We start from the raw sequence: 26,112 nt of genomic DNA, 5'->3' as shown, positions 1-26,112 counted from the left end.
ACTGACCAGTGCTGATGATAGGACACTCTGCTTTACTCTCTGTCTGTTCATCACAGACTCTCCTGTGATGGAAAACACAATTAAACATAAACAGCGTGTTTTGGATGGGAGTTCTGGGGCTTCAGGTGAGATTCCTCAGCTTTATCTCTGTGATTCTGCTGCATACACACCACAGTGACATTATGAGTATACAGTCATTTATATAACAAAGACACTCGCTTGATCTGCCAGGTATGATATCCTGTGTGTTTCCCTTCAGTAATGAATCGCCTGCAAATCCACAGTGTCAAACACTCTGTCTGGCTTCTTTCAACTCCTGTAATCTTCTGCTGTGTGTCTGTAGGTGAGACCACCCTGCCCCAGAGGGACCCCCCCCTCGCACCACACCAGACTGACTATGACGATGTGGGGGAGGAGTCTTGTAGTTCCTACGTCCCTTAGGGACTCACATTCACAGAGTTTTACATGGAACTTCTTACCTTTACCTTCATACTTTAAAACTGGTACTAGTTTGACTGATAATCTCGTATTTGCATCAGTGTGTGAAATCTAAGTGTAAAAATGGTCCACATGCCTAAGCTGAGTAAGAATGATGGTCTTGGAGGCAGCATATTGGCCTCAGGTCTCCATGGCTGATTCTTTGAATCCTGCCTCTGATATTCCTGGGATAGACTCCAAGCTCACAAAGCCTTTATATGGAAAACAGTATAGTAATCATATTAACAATTAATCCACAGTTTTATGATTTTGTTCTCTATCTATCCATCAATCACTTATAGGCCACAGGGTTTTGTTTTCCTATTTTTCCATAGTATTGTAAAATAAAAATAAAAACAAAGGTACCCATTTACTTATTCCATTAAATGGTTATTTGAATGTATAATTCTGAGTTTGGAATTTGCTTTGGTCAGTTATTCATATTTGTAACATTCACATTAAGATAAACTCTTTGTTGCATATCATGAACCCCAGTAACTAGTATAACTTAAAATACTTACTTGCTAATCTAGATGAATATGTATATAGTCAGAGTCAGAATGAATGTCATGGACAAAGATGATATTTGGTGAGTTATTTTCATTCTTCTTCTGTTTTTCTCCGTCAGAAGGGAATATTTCAGTTGGTTTACCTGGACTCAAACCCAAATCCACACAATATGTTGCTATAATTTCAGCAACAAAAAAACAATATAATAAGTTAATTATTTTGCATGTAATAACTGAATGTTATTCTTTCATACTTTTATGGTTTTGGCTCAGTTTTACTCTAATTAAACGTATCCTTTATATAACAAAGTCTGTGTATATGTGTTTGGAACTGTGTATGTTTAATGTTAAAATTTGCCATCAATGAATATTTTCAATAAGCATGTTGCCAAATATAGGTGGTATGAACAATTACTGCAGACTAAAATGTTTACACTTTGATAACTGTGGTAAATAATTTCATAATAATACTCAATCTTTCCATCATTTCCCATAATTTCTAATATGTGGGTGACGCTGGTGTTTTGCTGCATTAACCCCCCATCAGAAGTTGCCCCCCATGGCAAATCGTCCTGCCCTTGCCAGCTTCTGCCCCTGATGCCACAAGACTCCTAATGATTTGTGTTTCTCATTGCAAGTTCATACCATACGGTTCAGACCCACCATACGCTTCCTTTGTTTACTGATGTACAGCAGCAGTCAAAAGCTTGGACACACCTACCCATAAAAAGGTTTATTTGTATTTTAGTGATTAAAAAATATTACAACTATAAAATCACACATACGGAATTATGATTTGACCAAAAAGGTATCAGTTCAAATCCCATGGTCCGCAGAGCGATGCCACCACTGGGCCCTTGAGCCAGGCCCTTAACCCTAATTGTCCCAGGCCCTGGCTGCCCCTACTGTCTCCTCTATGCCAGTTACATGAGGTGGCCTCCTGGGATGCCTTTCCAGCCGTCCTGAAGGAGGTCCCACATAAGTGCTGAGCACTCATTGGCTGCTTTTCCTTCACTCTCTGGGCAAACTCCTCCAAAACTATCTCTACAGGGTTTAGGTCAGGTGGCCTGGTCATGTGACGTTCCACTCTATCACTCTCCTTTGTAGGCGGCTTGGCATGTCCAAACTTTTGAGTGATACTCTATGTCTACCATCTGCCTCAAAAAATAAACAGTCAAACAACCACACAGTTACACAGGAAGTCCCCATCGAGCAAAGAGGGTGTCTAGAAAGTCAGTGACCTCCCGTGCTGTGACAGTGCCAGTAGAGACCACCTCAGGCCACTTAGAGTAGAGATCATCCATGACAAGAAGGAAGCACTGGTGGTGTGGAACTCCATGTAGTTCCCCACAGATGTCCAGTTGGAGTTCCCAGTGACGGGCAGGCCAAAGCAGAGGCTGCAGAGGGGGTGGTGCCAGTGGGCCCATGTTCCCCACTTATAAGACGGGCTGCACAATCCCTAACTAGATTTTCTATGTCATCGATGGAGACAGCTGCCTTCAGTGGTGTGTGCAACATCTGGATGAGGTCTGGCTCCTGAGAGTCAGGCACTGCAGGATACTGGGTGGAGTGGGACAGCAGATCTGCCACAATATTATCACAACCTGGGGTGAAACACAGTGAAATTGTACTGCTGAAGTCGCTCTGACTATTGGTAAAGTCGGAGTGGTTTGCGTCCTGTACCAATTCATGCAAGCAAGTCTGTCCGTGCCTGGTGGTCTGTGCGCAGTGTAAATGCCCAGCCATAGAGGTACATGTGGCATCGCTCACAGGCCCAGATACAGGCTAGATCCTCACGTTCACCCACAGAATATTTTAGTTTGGTGGGGGGTAAGAGCACAGGAGGCAAAGAAAATGGGTCAGTCCACTGCATCCTGCAGCTGTGACAGTACAGCTCCAACTGCCATAGCTGAGACGTCACAAGTGACAGAGGTGGGGCATGAGAGGGAAAAGTGTGGCAGGATAGGAGGTGATGTCAGTTGGGACTTTTGGAGCTGGAAAACCTCATAAAATCAGTGGCGTATTGTTGAACAGTATTTAAGCGGCGTATTTTATATACTTGCGGGTGCATGAGCCTCGGTTTGTTATATTTTATTTCATTAATATATAGTGTAGCGCTGGTGGTATCTGCATTTCCCAGCATGCCTTGTGAGCGAGTGTTTATAGCCCCCGTTTGCATTTGTTAGTGTAGATTGTTGTGCTGTGTGTGATTCTGACGTATCTTAGCCATTGCGTGATTACTCGCTGTGTCTGTGCCTTACCATCCTCAGTGTAACTTCCCTGTGTTTCCTTGTTATTCATTGTCTCCGTGTTATTGTTGCGAGCTTCTCCATCTTCTGACATCATCATTCCATTTTTGGTACTCTGCGGATGATGCGAGAGGACACACTCGCCGCTACCTCATCCCAAGCCTGTTTCACCTCGAAAGGCTTAGATGGAACAGTGGTGATCCGTAAACATGTGCTCCTGCATTTTCACGCTGCGCACATCTGTTTACTTGGCCAGAAACCGATCTAATTTGCCACGTAAACGCGCCGTTAAAACGGCAATCCACCGTACCTCATGCGCCCCTGCCTTTTAAAGGTGAGGTCACATGCCATTCCGATTGGTTTATTGCATGTTATGCCCAAAATACGCCTCTGAATAATTAAGAGAGTTAGGACTGGGCTGGTGTGAAGCCTGTTTTGTCCACCGTCATATTAGCAAGATGGATTTGGTGTTAGTTGCGCCTTAATTGCGCTTTACGATTTTGCATTAGATCGTCAAAAAAGAGCCTAATGTCTTAGTATAGAGACCAATGTCAACTCAAAACCTGGTAAATCATAACTTCTCCAGACAGCCTGTATTTTCAGAATACACATTAGGCACTAGTCAGTGCTCATACAAGCTTCTCAGAAAAAAAAAACATTTTCATCAGTTACTGTTATGTATTTTTCACATGCAGCTGCATGAGATGATCATTCTTGCAGATAAAGGTTCATCAAGCAGGTACAAATAACTGGTTTTGTTCTATTCTCTAAGCATGTGATCAGAGCTGAGAAACCACAGAGCAGCCCTGGTGCTGCAGCGCTGTAAACTCCTCGGGACGGGACAGATGCCAGCCAATGGGGAGGAGGAGGGTGTTCAGTGTCAGTTAGCTTTCCTGGCCTGTCAGCGTCACACACATCCGGTCTTCTCTCAGCCTGAGAGGCGTCAACAGAGGGAACTTCAGGCAGCGTGTCAGCAGCATGGGAGAGAACTGACTGTCCCCATGTCACAGGGGATACCAAGAGCATTTCCTAGATTCATTTTTTTATGGCCAAATGGCAGGATTTCCCAACACAGTCAGAATGAAGGATTTTCTTGAATATCTGAACGGGACTTTGTAACCACAACCTTTTTGCCTTTTATTATATATTTTTTTAGCTTTTTTATGGTTTATGTGACATCAAAACATTTTTTTTTCCCCCATTTGTTTACATGTTATCCACATACGGAATATGCTTGTAGTCTTTCTGGTGAGTTACCGCCATGCAATGGTCATCCCCTGTTCCCATGTTAAATTTGTCTATGACTTAGAGAGTTTTAAAGGATGTGGTTTTAATTGTTTAACAGCTGTAATGGAGCATTTGCTTTCTGTGGCACATACTGCTGATGTATTATGGCCACGCTGAGCTTGTTTTTCTGAATCTGCCTGCTGGAAATGCTGATAACAGACAGTAAATGACTCTGTGGCTTCAGCCAAACAGTTTGTAAATTCTGCTTTTCTTTATTTGGTGAGATTGATCCATTGTTGATCCAATGTAGGTGGAATTTATTTCCCAAAGAGAATAAATCACAAACTACAAAAGTAATCTTGGAAAATGTGAAATGGGTCCTGATTTTTAGAGCATGTTGTGGTCCATGTTTGTCTGCAGTTGACGTGCAGCTTGATGTCCAAGTCTCTGTGTCTCTGTCTCAGACCAGCCTGTGATGGGAAACACGCTGAAACAAAACCAGGCAGCTTTGCCTGTGACCAGGAGCTCTGAGGCTTTGTCAGGTGACACTGTTCAAGCGAACACTGCTGTGTCTCAGGAGCAGATAAAGAATGATAAGAGTATCCGTTTTATAGTTACTGTAATTGTATGTGTATCTAGTAAGAGTTGGAGTATTGTGATGCAGTAGTATATTCCATAAATCAAGGTTCCCAAAGTGGGGGTCACAACCCCTGGAGGGGTTGCAAAATAATTTAACACAACCAGTTAAATCCAGGGACACCCCCTCCCCAAATTCTATTGAGGGAACTCCAACCGCACCGCCCCCCCCCATACCTCCCTCCCCCCAAATGGCAAAGTGGGATTATTTTTGGGACCATGGGCAGAGGTGGACATTTCAGGTCCTGAAAGTAAAAATCCAGACTAGGATTTCATTTCAAGCAACCTGCTGAGTATAAAGATTCACAGCCATATAGTGCTCAACTGGTTGGTTGAAACTAAATCCTGGTTTGGATTTTTACTTTCTGGACCTGAAATGTCGACCTCTAATCATGGGCTAAAACATTAGGAACCCTATGGCCTATGTGGATATTATGAGGATGGCGATTTATTTTAAAATATGAAATAAAAAAACCAAAAACATTTCTACTGAATCCCATTGTCATGGTGACTGCTGATGCTACAATGTATCTTCTGATGCGTCCCAGTAGGTCACCTGCACCTGACCAGGCTGACTGAGATGCTGTGTGTGGAGGAGCCTCCAGGCCATAAGAGGGTCTGTAACGGTGTCGTGTAAAGGGTCTCTTAGGGACTGACGGTCCGGTGTGAGGAAGCTTCTGTTTAGAAGTTTACGTGAAGATTTGCTGCCACCAGCCTAATAATGTTACTGCTGCTGTGACGTATCTGTTTCTCTATTTCCTTGCTGTTTGTAACAATGAGTCTTGATAAATTAACCTTCAAATTATTAGAAACTGCAGGCTATGACATTAATATTTGTTTGAATTAATTTTGTCACCTTAGTTTTTGTAATTTTACTATTCAAGCTGAAACATTATTAGATCAGTATCATTTGTGTAAGTTTAAAATAACTATAGCAAGTAAAATGAGGTAAACAGTAAAATTTCAAATATAATTTTAAATGTCCCAAAACTGTCATAACCATGTGTTAACAGAATTAAAAATTATATTAAAAATCTCGAATTTGTTTTTCATGATTTCATTCATTAATTTTTACTATATCATATAATTTAATATGTATTTTTAGCAATTATCAGCTGTAACAGGGTGGAAACTCTGTCTCAGTGCAAAGGATAACAAATTATAATAATAATAATAATAATAATAATAATAATAATACATTTTATTTTAAAGGTGCCTTTCAGAGCACACAAGGACACCGTACACAATTATACAACGAAGAACAATCAGAATAAAGAAAAAAAACTAATTACAAAAACTAAAACAGTATAAAAAGATAAAAGAATTCACAGAGAGTAGGCACTTTTAAACAGATGTGTTTTGAGTTTGGATTTAAAAAGAGAAAAGGAATTTATATTTCTAATGTCTTTTGGTAAGGAGTTCCAGAGTCGGGGAGCAGAGCAACAGAATGCCCTGCTCCCCATAGTGACAAGGCGGGCAGAAGGGACGATGAGATGAATAGAGGAGGAAGACCTGAGGGAACGAGAGGGAGTAGCAATGTGAATAAGATCAGACAGGTATGGAGGAGCGAGGTTGTGGATGGCCTTAAACGTATAGAGGAGGAAGACCTGAGGGAACGAGAGGGAGTAGCAATGTGAATAAGATCAGAGAGGTATGGAGGAGCGAGGTTGTGGATGGCCTTAAACGTATAGAGGAGGAAGACCTGAGGGAACGAGAGGGAGTAGCAATGTGAATAAGATCAGACAGGTATGGAGGAGCGAGGTTGGAGATGGCCTTAAACGTATAGAGGAGGAAGACCTGAGGGAACGAGAGGGAGTAGCAATGTGAATAAGATCAGAGAGGTATGGAGGAGCGAGGTTGGAGATGGCCTTAAACGTATAGAGGAGGAAGACCTGAGGGAACGAGAGGGAGTAGCAATGTGAATAAGATCAGAGAGGTATGGAGGAGCGAGGTTGGAGATGGCCTTAAACGTATAGAGGAGGAAGACCTGAGGGAACGAGAGGGAGTAGCAATGTGAATAAGATCAGACAGGTATGGAGGAGCGAGGTTGGAGATGGCCTTAAACGTATAGAGGAGGATTTTGAAATTAATGCGTAAATGTACCAGGAGCCAGTGCAGCTGCTGCAGGACAGGGGTGATATGATGTATAGAAGGGGTTTTAGTAATAATACGAGCCGCAGAATTTTGTAATTTTGTAAGTAATTGAAGCTTATGGAGGGATTTGTTGGTCAGACCAAACAGAAGGGAATTGCAGTGAAGTCAAAGAGTGAAGAGTCGAGTAAAATAAATTAAATAAAGCATAAAGTTTATTAAAATTTATGTGAATTTTTAAGTTTTATTTGTTGCCATTAGACTCATCTGGCATTAAATTGCATAGGACACATGTTTGTGATATATGGGATTCCAGTTCTAAGAAAAAACAATTAAATTACTGTTGCACATTCTGGAAGCTCTGGTCAGTTTGGAGGAACCTGTTCATCTCTGCATCCAGGGCTGGTGACAGTTATAGATGTTCAGGGAAGCAAACACACTGTCCTGTTCACAAGTGTTTTATTCTAAAACGTCCCAGTAGAGCTTCAGATAGAGGCTGAGTGTTTCGATTTCATTTTACGCCCCAGTCAGTCATATACTGAACATGTATCTTATGCCGGAAGGAGGAGTCCCTGCAGACACCCTGTGTATATATGGAGGACATGATCACAACCTCTTCTGATTTGTTATTGCACCGTTTGATGAGTTCCTGTAGTCCCTCTCATAAGGCAGTGCTGAGTGTGATTGGTGGATGGGGGTGTGGTCTCCCTGGGGGGTTAAATACAAATTCGCTCCCTTACCGTGAAAGCTCAAAGAAGAGGGTCTAGGTCTCAGGTTTGAGGACTGTCAGTGTGACATAATGAAGATGGAGGTGTCCCTGGTCATCCTCTCTCTCCCCTTCCTGGTCCTGCTCACCACAGCCAGTAAGTACTGAGCTCTACCTTTGCTCCTGTGGTCCACTTGGTCAGGGGGTCAGATCCTGAAAGTGCGTAGCACAAGTCAAGTCATAGATAGAATAATCCTTCCAAACTACAGTAAAAATAAGTGATAATATTGTGCAATGTTATACAGAATTGGTTTCATGCTTGTTAAAGGGTGATATATATATTTTTACTAAAACAACATTTTATCTAAAAGTTATGTTATACTTTGTAATTATTGTCATAATCAGGGCAAAGTAGTAGAATCTTTTTGCTTTGGATATACAGAGTAAAAATTACCTGCAATTTTTTTGTTAACAGAAATGTATAAAGTTATTCGCAAACTTTTTTCTTGTATATAAGATTTTTGGCATTTTTTTAAAAACATATTTAACTATTACGCATTTATAAGTAATGTACAGCTCAAATTGATAATGAGACTAGAGTAAAACAGTTCAATTTGCCTGGCAGGAGTTATAGTAAGACTGGGAAGAATTTATGTTCATGTTACTGAATTTAGTAAGTTTCAGCCTTTTTCACAGCTCAGTTTTTAGCTGGCAAATAATTTGCTGATATTTAAAAATACATATATAATAAATAAAATAATAAATAAATAAAATCATATAATTAAAACATATGCTGATTAATTTGTCCTGCTCCACCTGATGTAGAGGGCAGTTGAGAATTTGCTTTTGTTTCTCACATCCAGTACAAACCTGGCAAAAAATATTGATATACCAAAACTGCAAAATATGCTTGCCTTATAGTCTTATAGTTAAATATAAATATTTTAAATAACTAAAAAAAACTTTATTTCCTCATGAAATTGCATGCACAGTAGGTGTGATACTAAAATGTCAGACGAATGACTGCAGTTTTTTTGTGTGAAAAACAAATTGTGTTTAAATTAAAAATATAGGATTTCTTGTGAACAGATGCTTTAAAGAATATCAAAATATGTGGCTTTTAATAGTATTTAAACCTTCGGATGGTGAATCCTCTTCAGTGATTTGTGAGGCAGATATTAATATCTTTAATATGCTTTTACGTGGATATGTTTATAAGATTAGGTGATCATTGATCGTTGTTGACACACCACAGTACACAAAAACAAAATGTGTCCTCTGCATTTAACCCATATGTGACATCGTGACATAGCAGCAGAGGTGGAAATTTCAGGTCCAAAAAGTAAAAATCCAGACCATGATTTACTTTCAACCAACCAGTTGAGCATACAGAGTCACTGTCACAGAGTACTGGTTGGTTGAAACAAAATCTTGGTTTGGATTTGTATTTTCTAGACCTGAAATTTCCACCTCTGCATAGCAGGGGGCAGCTAATTCAGCAGGTACCTCACTGGTACCTTGCTGGTTGGGGATTTGAACCAACAATCATTCAATTACAAGTGTGCTTCTCTAACCATTAAGCCACCACTGCCCCAGTGTGTTTCCAAAAAATCCAAATGCTCCTCTTTGAAAGTCTCCTGAATGGACGTTTCAGTCTGGATACTTTTATGAGGCACTGTTGTAGAAAATGTATTTCGAGACATGAGCATAAATAATAAACACTAAATAAAAATGATCTTAATCATATCATCTGTAAATCACAGTATCATTCCTTATGGTGACGATCACTACAAAGAAAACATACGATTGCATTATGTTTGATATACAGCTATGGACAAAATTGAGAGACCACCTCAAAATTTTTAGCTTCACTCATTTCTCAATTTATGGGTGTGCTTCTTTGTAAAATACATATATTTTTCCAAACTGCAGCCTGGTTGTTCCCTGTTTCTCATTAATGAAGGGCTTCTTCCTTGTTTTAAGGGACTTCAGTCCTGCTTCTAGGAGCCTGATACAAACTGTCCTAGCAGTGCACTTCATACCACTTAATGTTTCCTATTCCTTTTGAAGGTCACTTGATGTCATCCTCTGATACATACGGCACTCTTGGATAAGTTGACGGTCATCTCTTCCATTAGAAAGTTGCTTCTGTCCTCCACCTGGCTGGTTTTTCGTTATTGCCAGTGTCTCCTGTTTCACCTTCTGCTGTCTTAGAAACTTTGAGCCTGGAAGCAACCTGCTGCTCAGCAGAACCAGGATTAAACCGAGATTTGAAAGTGTAGATTTGTTGAAAATATAGAGTGGTCTCAATTTTTTTTGCAGTTGTATATTCATGTGTAAAGTGAATTGATGTTGTGGATAACAGAGATGAGGAATGAAAAGTATTTATTGGAAAAAGGAGAGATTAAGCATGTGAGCTAGCGAAGTTTCTGGAACAGGGATCTCAAACTGGAGAAACCTGGGGGCCTCGCTAGGAGGTCTCCCGCTCAGAGGACCACTTGGGTTTTTTTTTTTTTGCTGAAAGAGAAATAAATAATATACATATAACCTGTTAAACAATCAACAGTAAAATTTAAAGTTGAAGACCCGTATTCTCCATGAAAATGCCTGATTCCTTATCCAGCCCCTTGCTCTTTACTTTTAAGTGGTCTCTCAGCCCCAGTCAAAGTTACCTGAACTGGTTCCTCTAAACAGCCCCCAGTGTGTGATCATGGGGGAGACAGTCTGTCTTGCAGTGGTGTCCCTGCTGTTGTGACCTGAGCTTCATGGACTACAGGCTCATCGTCACCCTGTACTGGATAAGTGATTATGAAAGATACATGAAGGGTTTGATTTTAACCTTTACGAGGAAAAGCAAATGATAATCAGTAACTTAATAGTAACTCTCCTGTCCTTCCAGGTGGGGGTAACGTGAGGCTGGTGGATGGAGGCAGCCCCTGTGCTGGGAGAGTGGAGGTTCTTCATGAAGGACAGTGGGGCACAGTGTGTCATCGTAACTGGGACATGAAGGATGCTGCAGTGGTGTGTAGAGAGATGCTATGTGGAGGAGCAGTGCAAGCACCAGTTAGAGGTCACTTTGGAGCAGGAAAAGGGAAGATATGGATGGATGACGTGTCCTGTAAGGGGTCAGAGTCGACGCTGAAGGACTGTACACACAAAGGATGGGGAGTTAGTAACTGTGGTCATGTCAGTAATGCTGGAGTCAGCTGCTCAGGTAGGGCACAGAGAGTTAACAAGCCGTATATTTATTATTATTTGGAAATTAAAACCAAAATTAGGTCTTGTGAAACATTAACCTTCTTATAGCTAATATGTTACAGAATCTAAACTGCAGACAAGTATCTACTATAGTAACCAAATAATTTTACCATTAAAATATACACTGGAATTAATTTACTGTTGCCTCTTTTTCCTTCTGTAAACTTCACAGGTCACCGTGAGGTCAGACTGGCACAAGGTCCACACCTGTGCTCTGGGAGAGTAGAGATGCAGCACGGAATTACCTGGGGCACAGTGTGTGATGCTGCCTTTGACCTGCAGGACGCAGAGGTTGTGTGTCGGCAGCTGGGCTGTGGGATCCCAGTGGAGGTGCTGGGGGGGGCTGCGTTTGGCAAGGGGGGCAGAAATATGTGGGCAGAGGAGATCCAGTGTAGAGGGAATGAATCACATATTTACTTCTGCCCAAAATCACCTACGAAGAAGCAGAGCTGCTCACAAGAAAATGCAGCAGGACTGGTGTGTTCTGGTAAGAGCAACATTACTAATAGTTATAGAGCATAACATGTGTTATTGAGTGAGGCGCAGAGCTTCACTGCCTTCTGTAGGTAACACTGCCTCGTGTGCAGTGGTCAGATTAAGCATATTGTTTGAAAATAAATGAGCTGTTGGAAAAGACATGTACTGAAATAATATATTTTTAGTGTTATTCAAAACGTTTTTACCTTCCTGGTGTCTCTAAAATATCCATGTTTTGCAGACTACTTATTTATGTACTTCATAATGCATCTCGAAAAAGATGATCCCCTGCCTCATTCCATGCACTGTCTGTGATTTACACTCACTATGACTTGTGAACTGGATAGATGATTATGGAACACTGGTATATGGGTATTTTGACCTTGTTTTTTATAATCCTGTAGTTAAAATACAGATGCTAAACCCCCCCTGTGCTGTTTGCAGGGTACAGAGACTCCAGGCTGGTGGGCGGCCCGGACTCCTGCTCCGGGAGGGTGGAGCTGCAGTACCTCAGTGAGTGGGGGACAGTGTGTGATGCATCCTGGGATATGAGAGCAGCCAGTGTCCTCTGTCGGCAGCTGCAGTGTGGGAGTGCTGTGGCAGTGCCAGGACAGGCCTGGTTTGGAGAGGGGAGGGGCCGCATCTGGGCTGATGTGTTTGAGTGCCAGGGGAATGAGACACACCTCTCCCAGTGTGCTGTGTCCTCATGGAGTCGAGCTGCATGTTCTCATGGACGGGATGCAGGACTCATCTGTCAGGGTGAGGACTCATGAACTTATTACTGCATCAGAGGTATAGAGACGACATGTTCATAGAACAACACGGGAATGTGAGTTGCTGGTCAGGGGTGAGTTTCCCGAAACGTTCTTAATGCTACGTCGTTCTTAAGTTCTGTGTTAAAAGATAGAACTAACGAACGACATAGCGTTAAGAAGGCTTCGGGAAACTCACCCCAGATCATTATATTGACCTGATAGAACATTCTGATAGAACTATTATTACCTGTGTTATTACCTGTTGAACTTTAGTGATGTTTCTGCAGGGTCTAAATCTCTCTCAGCTCTGGATGGAACCTTACGACTGTCTGGAGAGAGTGGCTGTGAGGGTCAAGTGGAGGTTTACTACCAGCTGACCTGGAGCAGAGTTCTCATGGACTCCTGGAGCTTCAGGGAGACCTCTGTGGTCTGCAGGCAGCTGGGCTGTGGCTCTGCAGTGAGGCTGTACAGCTCCTCCCAGTCTGGGATAGGGGACAGTGATGTGTGTCTGACAGGGTATCAGTGCTCTGGGAGTGAGTCTCACCTGGTGAACTGCAGTGATCCACACAGACTCAGCTGCAGCTCCAGTGCACAGGTGTCCATAGTGTGCTCCAGTGAGTGCTCTGCATTTTCAGTTATACATGTTACAGATATACAAGTAAAATTATCATCCTATTGCTCATGTGGCCTCTATTCTTTTTAACTTTATTCATATCCTCCCTCCTTTCTTCCTCCTCTGAAGAGCACAGATCCCTCAGGCTGGTGGGTGATGCTGGGGGCTGTGCAGGGAGGCTGGAGGTGCTCCACCAGGGCTCCTGGGGGACAGTGTGTGGAGACTCCTGGGACCTGAAGGATGCTCAGGTGGTGTGCAGGCAGCTCCAGTGTGGGACGGCTCTCAGTGACCCAGTGCCCACCGTCTTTGGACCAGGAACTGGACCCATCTGGCTGGATGAGGTGGACTGTGAGGGGAATGAGACGTCTCTGTGGGACTGTCCAGTACAATGGGGACAGAATGACTGTGTCCATAAAGAGGATGTTGGAGTGTTGTGTTCAGGTGAGGCTGTGTGATGTCCATTATTGAATTTTTCAGGATACTTTAAATTTACAATAAGCATAATTTAACTGGTTGTCTGGGTGATTCTCTTGTTAGTCCTATGACTTACATATGTAAGGGTTTGCAGATTCGGCCTCTACCTCTGTGTATCTGGAGTTTGCACTTCACCCTCTGCTCACGTTGGTACCTTCTAGACATTCTGATTTTACCTCACAGTTAAAAAAAATTCATGTTTAGGTGAATTGATGTTTGTCAATTGCTTATAAGGAGTGTGTGCCCTCTGAGATACTGGCATCCTGCCCAGGGTGTCCCCAGCACTGTGTTTGCTGGGATAGGATTAGGGCTCACTGCGTCCCTGTACTGGATAAATCTCTGGATGTATGTTTGGGAGAGATAACAGGATCCCTAATATTGGACGTCACATTATTAAACCTGAATGGAATTTTTTCATGCATTTTTATTTTGATCCCCTTTTTTCTTGTAGATTATAAAGATATCCGACTGGCCAAAGGCTGCTCTGGACAATTAGAGGTTTTCTACAATAACACTTGGGGAAATGTTTGCTTCAGTAACATGGATACAAGCACAGCTAGTCTCATATGTCAGCATCTCAGCTGTGGAAAGAGTGGCACTGTTGGAAATATACAGTCTCGGCTGGAAGGGGCCCCACACTGGCTTGACGAGCTCCAGTGTCGCCCCCATGACTCCTCTGTGTGGCAGTGTCCGTCTGCTCCCTGGGGAGGGAATGTGTGCCATGATGAGGAAGTGGCTGAAATCACCTGTGATGGTAAATTAGTGATTTAACTTTAAAAAAAAAAATAAAAATAATAATAATTTGTCACATATCATTCCGTGGTTTTTGATACTCAGCTTAAAAAAAAATTTCTAGACTTTTTCGATCCTTTGTACCTTCCCTTGTGCTACAATACATTTAATTTCAGTTGTACAATGTTGTATAATGTATTGGCATAAAACATGAAAAGGACTTAAATCTTATTATTCTCTTTTGTTTTCAGACAGTGATGGTGTGAGGCTGGTGGATGGTGACAGTCCCTGTGCTGGGAGAGTGGAGGTTCTTTATCAAGGACAGTGGGGCAGAGTGTGTGGTGATGGCTGGGATGAGATTGATGCTACAGTGGTGTGTAGACAGCTGTTCTGTGGGGAGGCTGCAGTGATACCAAAAAATGGTAATTTTGGAGCTGGAATGGGAACCATCTGGATGGATGAGGTGTCCTGTGTTGGATCAGAGTCAACACTGAAGGAGTGTAGATCGGAAGGCTGGGGCAAACATAACTGTGGTTATATTATTGATGCTGGAGTCATCTGCACAGGTGAGACACAAGTAACTATTTCCACATCTACATCCTGTAGTACTCTTAATGGCAAATCATCACCTATCCTAGTTTCTTAAAAATTGACATATTGTGTTTTTGATATCTGTTGCTTTTAAAATTGAAATACAACATCACACATATATAATTCATAACTTATAATGTTACTAAAGTGTTTCTGTTTAATTGTGCTTTTTGATATCATGCTTGTATAATATATGTCACGGTATATGACATTCTTCTTTAGATTTGCAAATTTATAGAATATTGTAATAGTGGGTCGCTGAGCCATGCTCTCAATAATTAGACAGCAGAGAGAGTTTGGGGTTCAATCACCAGGTGGTGTTTATCACATCCGCACCACTGCAATACACACACTGGCACTGCCCACCGTGCTCGTTGCCCTGTTTACTCCTCATTCACATGGTGCCCACATACACACACAACAAACACAACACACACACATACATACACACACACACACAATACACAGTACAACAATAAACATTAACCACTATAAATTACATAAGACACAGCACATTTATAACGACACAAGCAATTACTGCAAACTATTTACAAGCTGGTATCAGTCCAACCTGCCGCACTGCCCGCCGGTACCTCCACGCTACCATTTATTAGGGATAAGCCAAATTCCTGGTTGTAACAAGTATCTGGTATGGATACCATGTTCTCTCTGAAGCTGATGTCATACAATTCTGGGTTTTTTTATGGTTTCTCAGTGAGTTTCTGGAAAACAATGATACTCATTGGCTGCCATACAAACTGTTCCTCCCACATAACCATTAACTGCAGGATGTTCTCTCCCAACACGAGTCACTGATGCGCATGATCAGTTTCCCGACTCCCCTGAGTGATCATTAAGTGTTTGACCTGCATCGCATACAACGACACAGCTTTATATGTGTAAACTCTGCTCTGCTGTGAGTGTTTCAGATTCTCTGGGTTTGTTGTGCTTATGGAGCTTGTTTACTTTGCTTCATGCGAGTTTATATAGACGTACGTTTACTTATCGTAGTTCACGTTGCATTTATTTTAAACGTTTACAATATTGTGTTCTGTCTAATAGATTTAGTTTTGCTATTTGGCATTTGGCAGGCAATGTTGCTCTCTCTCTCTCTCACACACACACACACACACACACACGCACACACACACACACACATACACTAGGATTACCACCAAATCCATGTCAGTGGGGGGGGGGGGGGTGATTCTCATGAAACCATCAACCTCATTTCTGAAACCTCTCTATCATTACTGCCATGGTGGCCATTTAATGTTAATTTAATAAATCAAAAAATAGTAGTTTGCTTTTAAGTGCATGTGTAGAATCTATATGTTGTGTTCCTTCATGTTTGCCACATTATTTTAAAAACATGTCAAGTTTAAGTGAAATATGAAAAATATTAGGTTGTAGATTCCAGAAGGTATTGCGGTAATGACAGAAATCAGTCAAAATCAAATAAAAATGTGAATTGAAAAATATACATTATTGCAGAGTTTCAAGTAACTGAGCATGACTGTTAATGAGCAGTTTTTAAAAATGTGAAAATGTATTGGCTTTCTTGTTGTTTTCAGACTTGCAGTAATTAGATTTTTAAGGACTTGTTTTGGGAAATGCAAAGAAATATGTAAAATTTTCTGTAAATGATTTTTAATTTACCCTTAAAAACTTCACACTTGGTTATTAATGGCTAAAAAAAATTGTTGATGAAAGTCTCTTTAAATACTTCATGTTTGAAATCTTTGAAACCAAGGTTCCATGAGAATCATCAATCAATTTTGCTCCCATTCTGGAAATGGATAATTTTGTTGTATAATTAATTTGGGAAATATCCTTCTTATCACTGGTTTCTCTTAAACCCCAGGTCACCGCGGAGTCAGGCTGGTACAAGGTCCACACCTGTGCTCCGGGAGAGTGGAGATACAGCAGATTGATACCTGGGGCACCGTGTGTGATGCTGACTTTGACCTGCAGGACGCAGAGGTTGTGTGTCAGCAGCTGGGCTGTGGGATCCCAGTGGAGGTGCTGGGGGGGGCTGCATTTGGGAAGGGGGACAGCAAGCAAATGCGGAGAGAGAAGATCCAGTGTAAAGGAAATGAAACCAATATTTCCTACTGCCTGAATACACCCTCAATGCAGAATTGCTCACATGAAAATGCAGTGGCACTGGTGTGTTCTGGTAAGAACAATATTACAGCTGCTTGGAGGAAATGTAATTTTTGTCAAAAAAATGTATCTATTGACATGAACTGCTTTTGATCTGCATCCATTTAAGCCAAATGTATGGTACAAATGAATTGTATTGGTGGATTTCTGATTTCATTAATAATAGTGTATTGTATAAAGTATTATATATATATATATATATATATATATATATATATATATATATATATGAATGAACCTTATATGGAAGGTAGATGAATGAGTAGTCAAACACAGTGCTTTGTGATCTTATACATGTGCAACCCTCATATAATTAATGTTTCCCTTAGTCCCCAGAGTCGTGGATAAAAGGAGTCGGGTTACAGTTTCCAACCAAATCAGCTTTGAACATTTAGCTTAGCTCTTGTAGTGGAGAACCCTCTCTACCAACAAAAATGTCTCTCCCACATTCATTCAATTCGTTTTATAAACCAAAGCAAAAGCAACAAACACATTATATGTCATTTTAAATGCAAACAATAGTCATTTTAATCTGGACACAGCAAAATATATTAAAACACACAAAACACTTCAGATCTAACCCTGCACACCGTCTGCCTCCTCAGTGTACAGTATACTTACTGAAATACATCTTTCTGTGCAGAATATTCTATAAATGAAATAGTTGCCCATATTGAATCCTTATGCATGTGCTCACTGATGACCTACCAGCTCGTCAAAGACGTTCCCCTGCTTCCAGCCCAGTGCTTCTTGGGTTAGACTTGACCTGCTGATACTCTGCACTGGATTTGTTTCTTATAATCCTGCAGTTATAATAACTCCATGTTTTGTATTTAGCGTACAGAGACTCCAGGCTGGTGGGCGGCCCTGACTCCTGCTCTGGGAGGGTGGAGCTGCAGTACCTCAGTGAGTGGGGGACAGTGTGTGATGCATCCTGGGATATGAGAGCAGCCAGTGTCCTCTGTCGGCAGCTGCAGTGTGGGGGCGCTGTGGCAGTGCCAGGACAGGCCTGGTTTGGAGAGGGGAGGGGCCGCATCTGGGCTGATGTGTTTGAGTGCCAGGGGAATGAGACACACCTCTCCCAGTGTGCTGTGTCCTCATGGAGTCGAGCTGCATGCTCTCATGGACGGGATGCAGGACTCATCTGTCAGGGTGAGGACTGATAGATTTATTATTACATCAGAGGTATAGAGGAGACATGTTCATAAATTATCATGGGAAGTTGCTGGTCAGATCTTCATATTGACCTGACAGAACATTCTCCAGTTGTGCTGTTCTTTTTAGTGCTATTATTACCTATTGAACTTTAGTGATGTTTCTGCAGGGTCTAAATCTCTCTCGGCTCTGGATGGAACCGTACGACTGTCTGGAGAGAGTGGCTGTGAGGGTCAGGTGGAGGTTTACTACCAGCTGACCTGGAGCAGAGTTCTCATGGACTCCTGGAGCTTCAGGGAGACCTCTGTGGTCTGCAGGCAGCTGGGCTGTGGCTCTGCAGTGAGGCTGTACAGCTCCTCCCTGTCTGGGACAGGGGACAGTGATGTGTGTCTGACAGGGTATCAGTGCTCTGGCAATGAGTCTCACCTGATAAACTGCAGTGATCCACACAGAGTCAACTGCAGCTCCAGTGCACAGGTGTCCATAGTGTGCTCCAGTGAGTGCTCTGCATTTTCAGTTATACATGTTACAGATATACAAATAAAATGATTATCCTATTGCTCATGTGGCCTCTATTCTTTTTAACTTTATTCATATCCTCCCTCCTTTCTTCCTCCTCTGAAGAGCACAGATCCCTCAGGCTGGTGGGTGATGCTGGGGGCTGTGCAGGGAGGCTGGAGGTGCTCCACCAGGGCTCCTGGGGGACAGTGTGTGGAGACTCCTGGGACCTGAAGGATGCTCAGGTGGTGTGCAGGCAGCTCCAGTGTGGGACGGCTCTCAGTGACCCAGTGCCCACCTACTTTGGACCAGGAACTGGACCCATCTGGCTGGATGAGGTGGACTGTGAGGGGAATGAGACGTCTCTGTGGGACTGTCCAGTACAATGGGGACAGAATGACTGTCAGCACAAGGAAGATGTGGGAGTTGTGTGTTCAGGTGAGGAAAGTGAACATCCATGAAGAGAATGTGACATTTATAAATTCAAACTGTTATATCTAAGACATTTTATCCTAGTTGTTATATGTATAACAACCTACTAGACAGGGAAGATGATATGTCAATAATATTTAACCAGTTATTGAATATGCCATTATTAAGAGCTGACTTATGGAGTAGATTTACTATTTACTAATAATGCCAATTTATTTACATTTTCATTTCAAAGATTGTCTAACATGACAACTTATTCACTTCATCTGCTTCCATATAGAATTCATGGAGTTTAAACTAGCCAAAGGCTGCTCTGGACAGCTGGAGGTTTTCTACAATAACACTTGGGGAAATGTTTGCTACAATAAAATGGATGCAAACACAGCTAGTCTCATATGTCAGCATCTTAGCTGTGGAAAGAGTGGCACTGTTCAGAATACACGGTCTCGGCTGGAAGGGGCCCCACACTGGATTGACGAGCTCCAGTGTCGCCCCCATGACTCCACACTGTATCAGTGTCCGTCTGCTCCCTGGGAGGAGAATAAATGTGATCATGATGAAGTGACTGAAATCACATGTGAAAGTAAGTCAATAATTATTATAATTAGTTTCATATTTCCTATTTATTTAATATTTTTTCTTTTGGATTTTTTTTGTTTTTGAAATTATACATATTGTACTTTAGGGGTGTAACAGTACACAAAAATCACGGTTCAGTATGTAGCTCGGTTTTGAAGTCACGGTTCTGTACATTTTCGGTATAGCGGGAGGTAAAAGAAACAAAATATAAATTGCTTCTTTTTTTCTTTACTAAGCTGTGGTTTGCTGAATAAAGTATGATTTTTTTAAATAATATTTTCAGTCAATACTGCTGCAAAGTACTAATAAAAGACTAAAATTTACTTAAAAGTACATAGAAATAAATATTCTCTCAAATACATAAAAATAAAGTAAACATCCATTAAGGTGAACATTTTGGAAATTAACGGTACCTGATCTATATTGATGGCCTACCCAAATTATTCACATTAGCAGCTTTCAGCTCCATATTAGGACTGTGTAACGGTCCATATGCGAACCGAACCAAAAGACCCGTACTGAAAATTTCCGGAAATAATATGTGTACCCTTACACTCCTATTATACATACAATGTATATAAATATGTGCATTTTTACATCTATTTCATATATTTCTATATGACTATGTACTTATTATTACCTATCAATGCTTTATTAATGCTACTGATTTTTACAACAGTGCTTTGAATCATACACGGCTTCTGTCAGCTTCCTGTGCTTTCTTATAATATTAGATGATCATTTAGTATAATTACTGCTTCATATATCTAATCTGAGATCTGGCGACATTAAGGTTGATTTGTTTATCTTTAACTATCACTAAGAATTCTTTCTTTGTCAAGGTGAGGAGAAGGAAAATATTCCACGTAGCTACTTGTCATGTTCCACTGGTGCCAGTCAGAAATTATGTTCACGTAAGTTCAGTTTGAATCTTTCTATTTCTTTTTATTTAATAGAAAACTCCTTCAAAGTGGATCGCTGAGCTCTGTCATCCACACATATGTTCACTGTGTGCTGTACAGCTTTTTATTTTAAAGTATTTATCTTCCCCATAGGCCACTTCCCTGTGAGACTGCAGGGGGGCAGTAGCGAGTGCTCAGGGAGGGTGGAGCTGTGGCATAATGGCTCCTGGGGGACGGTCTGTGACGACTCCTGGGACCTGAGAGACGCCCAGGTGGTCTGCAGACAGCTGGGCTGTGGGACAGCACTGGAGGCTCATGGGAACTCTGCCTTTGGACGAGGAAATGGCTCCATTTGGCTGAATGAGGTGAACTGCAGGGGTGATGAGCTCCACCTGTGGGACTGTCCTCACTCTCTGCAGGAGCAGAGGAGCTGCAGCCACAAGGAGGATGCTGGAGTTACCTGTGCAGGTGGAACCTTACATCAGAAAGTGCTCAGTTAAAAGCAAAGAAAGTTTGATTTAGGATATTTATTAATAAACTTTATTTTGGTATTTTGTAGGTTCATCTTTACAGCTTACTACAGCTTCAGGTAATGTTGTTAATACATATATAACATTTTAAAGTTTGAGAAGTGTAAGACGTACACTATGTGGACAAAAGTATTGGGAGACCTGGCCATTATACCATTACACATTTCAGGGACTTTTATAATATCCACTCTATTCCATAGACATCAATATAGAGTTCCCCCTCCCCCTTTGCAGCTATAACAGCTGCTACTCTTCAGACTTTCCACAAGATTATGGAGTGTGTCTGTAGGAATTTTTGCCCATTCATCCAGAAGAGCATTTGTGAGGTCAGGCACTGATGCTGGCCTGGCTCTCAGTCTCCATTCTAGTTAGATGGGGTTGATGTCAGGGCTCAGTGTGGGCCAGTCAAGTTCTTCCACACCAAACTCATCCATCCATGTCTTTATGGACCTTGCTTTGTGCACTGGGGCACAGTTATGCTGGAACAGAAAAGGACCTTCCTCAAACATAGAATTGCCCAAAATGTCTTGGTATGCTGCAGCATTAAGAGTTCCCTTCACTGGAACTAAGAGGCCAAGCCCAACCCCTGAAGATCAACCCCACACCATAATCCCTCCAAACTTTACACTTGGCACAATGCAGTCAGGAAGGTACCGTTCTCCTGGCATCTGCCAAACCCAGACTTATCTGAATGCCAGACAGTGAAGCGTGATTTGTCACTCCACAGAACATGTTTCCACTGCTTCAGAGTCTAGTGGCGGCGTACTTTACATCACTCCACTGATTGTGAAGGTGGCATCATATGACAGTGTCACACTTGAATTCACTGAGCTCTTCAGAATGACACATTCTTTCATAAATATTTGCAAACCTGACTGCATGGATGGGTACTTGATTTTATACACCTGTGGCAATGTGTCTGAATGAAGCACCGAAGTTCAATGATTAAGAGGTGTGTCCCAATACTTTTGTCCATATAGTGTACATTGTATGAAATAAGTAATTGTTTTGTACTTGTATTTCAGATACCCAGTCACCCACCATGACATCCAAGAAACCAGGTATTTTATTGGCTTGAAATTATACTGCATGGGATAGTGATGCTTGTAAACAAATCAAGGGACAGTAGATGTTTATATATTAAAATACTGCTGATATTCACAGCAGTACCATGATTGGGAAATGTTTAAATATCGCCTCAAATGCCCGTAAATAACATATATACTCCAAGCTAAAGTATCAGTATATGCAGAAACATTTATATGCATTAACAGTAAGCAATGTTTACAAATGTTCCTATTCACTAGTATATTGTAGTTCCAATCTCATTCATAGCACAGGCTTGATAGATACACAGCTTTACTAGCTGAATATATATTCAAAGTAAATGCTTTTGAATGCCAGTATTGTTTGTATTAACTTCATAACTATAAATAGATCACTATCCTATATCAGAAATAATTTTAGCACAAACCTCTGTCTCCCTCCCTCAGCGGTACCTAGCGCTCCCTCTCGACAAATCCTGTCCGTTCCGTTTGTGGTCTTCCTGGTCCTCGGAGCTCTTCTCTTCCTGCTGTTGGCTGTACTTGTTAATCAGCTGTACCAGAACCGAGAGCTGAAAAGAGGTAGATGGGGATATGGCTGGGATTCTACACAGTCTACACGCGCTCACTTGGCTTATTTTAGCACATGAACTAGTCAGAATCTCAGAATGACTTTAAATATATTTGCAAAAATAGCCAAATTAGCGGTAATTTCCATTTTCTGACGGCCCAGATATGGCACCAGTGCAGAATATCTTTGAAGTGATGGAGGGCAGTCCTTTCTCTCAGAGCTCACAGCCGCTGTCTCTGTGTGTCCACCCCCATAGCTATGTACATGGGGTCGCTCCCCAGTCCACAGGAGCCCATCTATGAGGAGGTAGAATACAACCTGATCCATAAAGGTAAGATCATCTCTTTGTCCTCTTTGCACTGGGGAAGAATGATTTATTTTACCACGTGTAGTGAAGCTGTCAGGTAGATAAAGATGTGAAGGAAGAGCATAATGGTGATGGATTGTTTGTTAGCTTTCCTGGTGTGAGCATCAGTCACTCTAATCTCACAGGTAGCGTCTCAGTGAGTTCAGGCCTGAATGACTCTCTCCTTTACAGAAAGTGTCTTTTCTGAGGATCTGCCATATGCTTATGATGATGTGGGCGACAATGAGGAAATAACCTTCCCATGCAGGTTTATACAGCAACAATTTACTGTGTTAAAATAAAACAGTTCAATCACTTTAATACAGCTTCAGTAGTGGGTTGCCCCAGCTTACTGTAACTTCGGTCATAAATTCAGGTGTAAAGTATACTTGAAGTCTTTCGTTGAAACTAGCTAGTTTGAAACTAGTGCTGCATTTATTTGTCTGTTTCATTACTCCTACTTAAGTTATGCCCTAGTTAGTATTTCACATTTGTGCCATTTTCACAACTTTTTGTTACGATGGACCTTCCACCTAATGTTAAGGTAGTGTAAAATTTACCTTATAATTTTTAAGTGCTACATTGAAACTAGTTGTGTAGGGCAACCGATTATTCTTTAGTATTGCGTAAACTTGATCGTAGGGACAGTTTACGTCTATCGTAGGCTGAGATTGAACTTGCGCTTAGCTGGTGCGACCCACTGCAGATACCTACTGTAAGCTAAACATTTGGACTGTTTACAATTTGGACCATTTAAAAACATCCATCCGTTCATCCATCCATCCATCCATCTTCTAACCGCTTATCTTGGTCATGAAGATGGGGGGTGGGGCTGCAGCATAGGGTACACTCTGGATGGGATGATCAGAGATACGTATGTACTTTTTATCTACACGTTTTAAATATTTAGTATATTTTCCCTTTATAATTTCTTATGGATTGTATAAATCATATGTACTGTAGGTGGTAAAGGTTGTCACTAGTTTATAATTAAACTGTAATATTGCAGATACATTTGTCTTACCTTGAATCCTTTGTTCCTGGTTCAGGGTTTATGGAGACAGAGGACACACCAGAGGACTATGATGATGTTGAGGGTATAGAACAGAGTCCACATGTTTTACCAGGTGAGTTTCTCTGCACACACAAGCAGTGGGGGAGGCGACAGTTTCTCAATCAATACTCAAACTGCTTTGTAAGTCATTTGTTTCTTTCAATTATCATATTTCTAAGCTATTTCATGATGTAGTCAAAGCCTGTGTGTATCTGGAACATACTGAACAGTGCTGATGATAGGACACTCTGCTTTACTCTCTGTCTGTTCATCACAGACTCTCCTGTGATGGGAAACACAATTAAAAATAAACAGCATGTTTTGGATGGGAGCTCTGGGGCTTCAGGTGAGATTCCTCAGCTTTATCTCTGTGATTCTGCTGCATTCACACCACAGTGACATTATGAGTATACAGTCATTTATATAACAAAGACACTCGCTTGATCTGCCAGGTATGATATCCTGTGTGTTTCCCTTCAGTAATGAATCACCTGCAAATCCACAGTGTCAAACACTCTGTCTGGCTTCTTTCAACTCCTGTAATCTTCTGCTGTGTGTCTGTAGGTGAGACCACCCTGCCCCAGAGGGACCCCCCCCTCACACCACACCAGACTGACTATGACGATGTGGGGGAGGAGTCTTGTAGTTCCTACATCCCTTAGGGACTCACATTCACAGAGTTTTACATGGAACTTCTTACCTTTACCTTCATACTTTAAAACTGGTACTAGTTTGACTGATAATCTCGTATTTGCATCAGTGTGTGAAATCTAAGTGTAAAAATGGTCCACATGCCTAAGCTGAGTAAGAATGATGGTCTTGGAGGCAGCATATTGGCCTCAGGTCTCCATGGCTGATTCTTTGAATCCTGCCTCTGATATTTCTGGGATAGACTCCAAGCTCACAAAGCCTTTATATGGAAAACAGTATAGTAATCATATTAACAATTAATCCATAGTTTTATGATTTTGTTCTCTATCTATCCATCAATCACTTATAGGCCACAGGGTTTTGTTTTCCTATTTTTCCATAGTATTGTAAAATAAAAATAAAAACAAAGGTACCCATTTACTTATTCCATTAAACGGTTATTTGAATGTATAATTCTGAGTTTGGAATTTGCTTTGGTCAGTTATTCATATTTGTAACATTCACATTAAGATAAACTCTTTGTTGCATATCATGAACCCCAGTAACTAGTATAACTTAAAATACTTACTTGCTAATCTAGATGAATATGTATATAGTCAGAGTCAGAATGACTGTCATGGACAAAGATGATATTTGGTGAGTTATTTTCATTCTTCTTCTGTTTTTCTCCGTCAGAAGGGAATATTTCAGTTGGTTTAACTGGACTCAAACCCAAATCCACACAATATGTTGCTATAATTTCAGCAACAAAAAAACAATATAATAAGTTAATTATTTTGCATGTAATAACTGAATGTTATTCTTTCAAACTTTTATGGTTTTGGCTCAGTTTTACTCTAATTAAACATATCCTTTATATAACAAAGTCTGTGTATATGTATTTGGAACTGTGTATGTTTAATGTTAAAATTTGCCATCAATGAATGTTTTCAATAAGCATGTTGCCAAATATAGGTGGTATGAACAATTACTGCAGACTAAAATGTTTACACTTTGATAACTGTGGTAAATAATTTCATAATAAAACTCAATCTTTCCATCATTTCCCATAATTTCTAATATGTGGGTGGCGCTGGTGTTTTGCTGCATTAACACCCCATCAGAAGTTGCCCCCCATGGCAAATCGTCCTGCCCTTGCCAGCTTCTGCCCCTGATGCCACAAGACTCCTAATGATTTGTGTTTCTCATTGCAAGTTCATACTGGAGACCCACCATACGCTTCCTTTGTTTACTGATGTACAGCAGCAGTCAAAAGCTTGGACACACCTACCCATAAAAAGGTTTATTTGTATTTTAGTGATTAAAAAATATTACAACTATAAAATCACACATACGGAATTATGATTTGACCAAAAAGGTATCAGTTCAAATCCCATGGTCCGCAGAGCGA

General features: G+C 41.2%; 1 protein-coding gene across 1 annotated transcript in view; it reads left to right on the top strand.

Moving 5' to 3' along the window:
• LOC111844365 (scavenger receptor cysteine-rich domain-containing protein DMBT1-like) overlaps nucleotides 1–25,764 on the top strand; it is a 47,995-nt gene extending 22,231 nt beyond the window's left edge. The window contains exons 22-45 of the mRNA XM_072710348.1: nucleotides 57–125; nucleotides 344–439; nucleotides 4,334–4,483; nucleotides 10,795–11,109; nucleotides 11,326–11,640; nucleotides 12,075–12,389; nucleotides 12,673–12,999; nucleotides 13,128–13,439; nucleotides 13,924–14,226; nucleotides 14,456–14,770; nucleotides 16,660–16,974; nucleotides 17,799–18,113; nucleotides 18,286–18,612; nucleotides 18,741–19,052; nucleotides 19,327–19,629; nucleotides 20,468–20,539; nucleotides 20,681–20,995; nucleotides 21,087–21,116; nucleotides 22,083–22,118; nucleotides 22,551–22,682; nucleotides 22,928–23,002; nucleotides 24,067–24,144; nucleotides 24,349–24,417; nucleotides 24,636–25,764. Of these exons, the coding sequence (XP_072566449.1) occupies nucleotides 57–125; nucleotides 344–439; nucleotides 4,334–4,483; nucleotides 10,795–11,109; nucleotides 11,326–11,640; nucleotides 12,075–12,389; nucleotides 12,673–12,999; nucleotides 13,128–13,439; nucleotides 13,924–14,226; nucleotides 14,456–14,770; nucleotides 16,660–16,974; nucleotides 17,799–18,113; nucleotides 18,286–18,612; nucleotides 18,741–19,052; nucleotides 19,327–19,629; nucleotides 20,468–20,539; nucleotides 20,681–20,995; nucleotides 21,087–21,116; nucleotides 22,083–22,118; nucleotides 22,551–22,682; nucleotides 22,928–23,002; nucleotides 24,067–24,144; nucleotides 24,349–24,417; nucleotides 24,636–24,733 (4,994 nt within the window). The 3' untranslated portion in view covers nucleotides 24,734–25,764. The remainder of the gene's footprint in view (nucleotides 1–56; nucleotides 126–343; nucleotides 440–4,333; nucleotides 4,484–10,794; nucleotides 11,110–11,325; nucleotides 11,641–12,074; nucleotides 12,390–12,672; nucleotides 13,000–13,127; nucleotides 13,440–13,923; nucleotides 14,227–14,455; nucleotides 14,771–16,659; nucleotides 16,975–17,798; nucleotides 18,114–18,285; nucleotides 18,613–18,740; nucleotides 19,053–19,326; nucleotides 19,630–20,467; nucleotides 20,540–20,680; nucleotides 20,996–21,086; nucleotides 21,117–22,082; nucleotides 22,119–22,550; nucleotides 22,683–22,927; nucleotides 23,003–24,066; nucleotides 24,145–24,348; nucleotides 24,418–24,635) is intronic.
• Nucleotides 25,765–26,112: the final 348 nt, after the last annotated feature.

This window comes from Paramormyrops kingsleyae, chromosome 3 (assembly GCF_048594095.1).
Source record: "Paramormyrops kingsleyae isolate MSU_618 chromosome 3, PKINGS_0.4, whole genome shotgun sequence".
In the NCBI taxonomy this organism is placed as follows: Eukaryota; Metazoa; Chordata; class Actinopteri; order Osteoglossiformes; family Mormyridae; genus Paramormyrops; species Paramormyrops kingsleyae.
The sequence above is the reverse complement of the archived record's forward strand: the minus strand, read 5'-3'. Positions and strand labels throughout refer to the sequence as shown.